General features: G+C 41.9%; 1 protein-coding gene across 1 annotated transcript; it reads left to right on the forward strand.

Moving 5' to 3' along the window:
• The first annotated feature begins 268 nt into the window (after positions 1 to 268).
• Positions 269 to 1,388, forward strand: LOC110944051. Its single transcript, XM_022185773.1, has 2 exons — positions 269 to 865; positions 1,056 to 1,388. Exons 1-2 carry the CDS (start codon positions 269 to 271, stop codon positions 1,386 to 1,388), a joined length of 930 nt encoding a protein of 309 aa, XP_022041465.1.
• The last annotated feature ends 3,356 nt before the right edge of the window (positions 1,389 to 4,744 follow it).

A 4,744-nucleotide genomic window follows, 5' to 3' on the forward strand; every position in this document is an offset into this window, starting at 1 on the left:
TGCACGGAGTATGAATTGTAAATGGAATGTAGTTTGATAATACAAGTTTATATGTGTCGAAGAGGTGTATAAAAAGGAATTCTTATATATATAGAATGAATGTTTTATGTAGATGACGGACACAAGTAATATAGATGATGCTGAAATAGCACGACAAGAGGCATTCGATAATAAGATGATGGAGGCGGCAGAAAAGGTTATGAATGCCAACCTTCCTAAGTAAGCTCAAGAAGTCGAAAGTCGTGTCTTGGGGGTTGTTGATAAGATGATGACTAGTAAGATTGAGGAGTTAAAGGAAATGATTGAAGGGTCTAGGACTAAAAGTAAGGAACGAAGGTGTACATATAAGGATTTTATGGCATGTAATCCATTTTCATATAATGGGGAGGTGGATCCGATAAAGTGTCAAAGATGGATAGCAAACATCGAAACCGTGTTTATACGTAGCCGATGTGAGAAAGAAGATCAAGTAATGTTTGCTACGGGTCAGCTTCAGCAACAAGCCAAAGATTGGTGGGATACCCAATGTAAAGAGTTAGGGGAAGTAAGACTCCAAACACTAACCTGGCAAGAATTCAGGGAGTTGTTCCTGAAGCATCATTTCCCGCAGTCGGCAGTTGATAGAATACAAGATGAATTCTTGCATCTTCGCCAACAGAATGAATCCATTGATGAAATCACCAACATATTCTTTGATAAGCTAAAGTTCTGTGATGATTTCGTCATGTCCGAAAGGATGAAGATAAACCGGTATTACGGTATGTTGAAGGCCGAGTATAGGGAGTTCATTACCCCCTCGAAGTGTGAAACTTTGAGTGAACTTATCAATTTGGCCCCGGATAGAGAGATAGAGCTGAAGAGACAAGTGGAAAGGGGGGGGGGAGAAAAGAGCTGCTAAAAAGACGGTGACTACGAGTCCATCCAAGAAGCCTAAGCAGCATGACACTAGAAATAAGGGAGGATCTAAAAGTAGTATTCCTCCATGTAAAACTTGTGGAAAGCTTCACACCGGAGAATGTCTATTGGGAAAGAAGGGATGCTATAACTGTGGTCAGGAGGGGCATCCTTATTATAAGTGCCCTAGTCCCGTAAGGACGTGTTTCAATTGCTTTACTCCTGGTCACGTCAAAGCCGAAAAGAAGAATGAAAATCAGAAGGCTCGGGGAAGGATGTTTCAGATTACCACAGAGGAAGCTAAGGTTCTACCAAATGTTGTATCAGGTATTTTCTTAGTCAACCTAATACCCGTGAATGTGTTATTTGATTCTGGTGCTAGTAGGTCTTTTGTGTCTAGTGAACTTATGTGTCATCCCTCTTTTAGAAAGGAACGAATGTCTATACCCATAGAAGTAGAAGTAGCGGATAGCAAAAAGCAATTTGCTAAGTGAAGTTTGTAGAAATTGTAAAATCACCATAGAAAACGAATATTTCGAAATAGATCTTATTCCTATGACTTTGGGGGAATTTAAAGTAGTAGTAGTAGGAATGGATTGGTTATCCCGTTATCACGCGGAAATACGATGTGAGGCGAAAGTCATTCATGTGTTGTCACCTAATGGGGCTCGAATAAGTATCCGTGGAGAAAGAAAGTTAGAGACAAAACTGTGTACTATTGTCGAGGCGGTTAAGTACGCAAGAAATGAGGGTAAGGCGTATTTGGCTTACGTTGTGGACACAAGACAGAGGGTACCTGAAATTGGAGAAGTTGAAGTTGTGAACGAGTATCCGGATGTGTTTCCGGATGAATTACTGGGGTTACCACCCGAGCGAGAGGTGGAATTCCGAATTGAGCTAAATCCGGGTGCCAAGCCAGTGGCTAAAGCTCCCTATAGATTAGCTCCCGCTGAGATGCGAGAGCTGATGACACAGATACAGGAATTACTCGATAAGGGCTTCATACGCCCGAGTGTGTCACCCTGGGGAGCCCCGGTACTCTTTGTGAAAAAGAAAGATGGTACGATGCGCATGTGCATCGACTATCGAGAGTTGAACAAGATGACAGTGAAAAATAAATATCCTCTACCTCGAATAGATGACCTTTTTGACCAATTGCAAGGAGCGAGCTGGTTTTCAAAAATTGATTTGCGCTCGGGGTATCACCAACTTCGGGTACAAGAGGAAGATATTGCGAAAACCGCATTTAGAACCCGATATGGGCATTACGAGTTTTTAGTAATGTCATTTGGGTTAACTAACGCACCGGCCGCATTCATGGATCTTATGAATAGAGTATGCCGGCCCATGTTAGATAAGTCTGTAATAGTGTTTATAGATGATATTCTAGTTTACTCTCGTAGTAGAGCCGAACACGCAAATCATTTGGGTGAAGTATTAGAAATTCTTCGGAGAGAAAAGCTTTACGCGAAGTATTCAAAATGTGCCTTCTGGCTTAGAGAAGTGCAATTTCTCGGCCATGTTATCAATAAGGACGGTGTCTTGGTGGACCCAACTAAAGTGGAGGCTGTTACGAACTGGGTTCCTCCAAAGAACCCGAGTGAGGTAAGAAGTTTTCTGGGTTTGGCTGGGTATTACCGAAGGTTTATACAGGATTTTTCCAGAATAGCATTACCCTTGACCAGACTGACAAAGAAGAATGAGAAATTTGTATGGGGGCTTGAGCAAGAAAACGCATTCGAAACATTAAAAAGTAGGCTGTGTAACGCACCAGTCTTAACCTTACCCGAGGGATCAGAAGGGGGTATACACTGATGCTTCACATCAGGGGTTGGGAGCTCTTCAAGGCAGCTTAAACCGCACGAAAGCAATTACCCAACACACGATCTAGAATTGGCTGCAGTAGTATTCGCGTTGAAACTGTGGCGACATTATTTGTATGGAACAAAATGCACTATATATTCGGACCACAAAAGTCTCAAGTATTTCTTCGAACAAAAGGACTTGAATATGAGACAACGAAGGTGGTTGGAGTTAATTAAGGATTATGATTGTGAAATCCTTTATCACCCACGGAAGGCTAATATCGTAGCAGATGCGTTAAGCCGGAAGGAATACCCACCACCCATACAAATCAAATCAATGAAGATTACTGTCACCCCTAAACTTTTGGAATTGATCAAAGAGGCCCAAACTAAATCTTTAAATGCTAGTGATCCGAGGAAGGAAAGAATGAAGGGCTTAGTTGGCGAATTAAAAGCGAATGCTGACCGTATCATGACCAGGTATGGCCGAATATGGGTACCTTGGTTATGTGAAGTGAAATCACGGTTACTAGAGGAGGCCCACAAATCTCGCTATGCGGTACACCCCGGAGCAACAAAAATGTACCAAGATTTGAAGAAAGGATATCGGTGGCCTGGAATGAAACGCGACATTGTTAAGTACGTGGCTAAGTGCTTGACGTGTTCCCAAGTGAAAGCGGAACACCAGAAACCGTATGGAAAATTGCAACCCTTAGAAGTACCGGTTTGGAAGTGGGAAGACATAACCATGGATCTCGTTACAAAACTCCCCAAAACAAACAAGGCCATGATGCTATTTGGGTTATTGCCGACCGACTCACGAAAAGTGCTCACTTTCTACCCATACAAGAAACCATATCTTCTGAAAAGTTGGCGGAGATTTATACGAATGAAATAATAGCTCGTCACGGAGTACCCGTGTCCATTGTATCGGATCGTGACACAAGATTCACATCTCGATTCTGGCATAGATTTCATGAAAAGGTGGGCACCAAGTTACGGTTGAGTACCGCGTGTCACCCGTAAACGGATGGGCAGTCAGAAAGAACGATACAAACGTTAGTAGACATGTTAAGGGCTTGTGTCATAGATTTTAGATTTTGGGGGAAACTGGGACGACCATTTGCCATTGGTAGAGTTCGCGTATAATAACAGTTATCAAAGTAGTATTCAAATGACGCCATATGAAATGCTGTACAGAAGAAAGTGTAGAACCCCTGTATGTTGGGGAGAGATCGGGCAGCGAGAACTCGCTCCTAAAGATGTTGTGGAGATAACAAATGAAAAGATTGATCTAGTGCGGGCTCGTTTGAAGGCAGCGCAAGACCGACAAAAATCTTACGCGGATAAAAGAAGGCGTCCCATTGAATTTCAGCAAGTTGATCGGGTATTTTTGAAGGTCTCGCCGTGGAAAGGCATCATCCGGTTCCGTAAACGAGGGAAGTTAGGCCCTCGGTACATTGGGCCGTTTAAAATTATAGCCAGGATTGGTAAAGTAGCGTATCAGTTGGATTTACCTCCGACTCTAGATGGAATCCATAACACTTTTCATGTGTCACAACTAAGGAAATGTCTCGCGGATGAAACGGCATATGTACCACTTGATGATATCGAACTGGATGAGAAAATGAACTATGTTGAGAGGCCGGTGGCTATCAAGGATTCCAAAATAAAGCATCTTCGAAATAAAGCCATTCGACAAGTTCTAGTTAAATGGCAGCATCGGAAAGGATCAGATCTAACATGGGAATCAGAAGATGAAATGCGAAAGCACTACCCGTCTTTATTTGGTACGTGTTAAGGTTTCGGGGACGAAACCCCTTTTAGGGGGGTAGATTTGTAACACCCCAAAAGTCTATAAAAGATTATTTGAATGATTAATTGTTTTAAATAAATTATATTTAAGTCATAAATAAACATGGAAGTTTAAAGAGTTAGGAAATAACCAAGAATGACAACATGAATGTTTCCAAGGGGCTGAATGTGTAAAATTGTAAAATAAATAAGAAATTAAAAGTAAATGTGGGGTAGTGTGGGTGTTCTAT

This window comes from Helianthus annuus, chromosome 3, assembly GCF_002127325.2.
Source record: "Helianthus annuus cultivar XRQ/B chromosome 3, HanXRQr2.0-SUNRISE, whole genome shotgun sequence".
Classification (NCBI taxonomy): domain Eukaryota; kingdom Viridiplantae; phylum Streptophyta; class Magnoliopsida; order Asterales; family Asteraceae; genus Helianthus; species Helianthus annuus.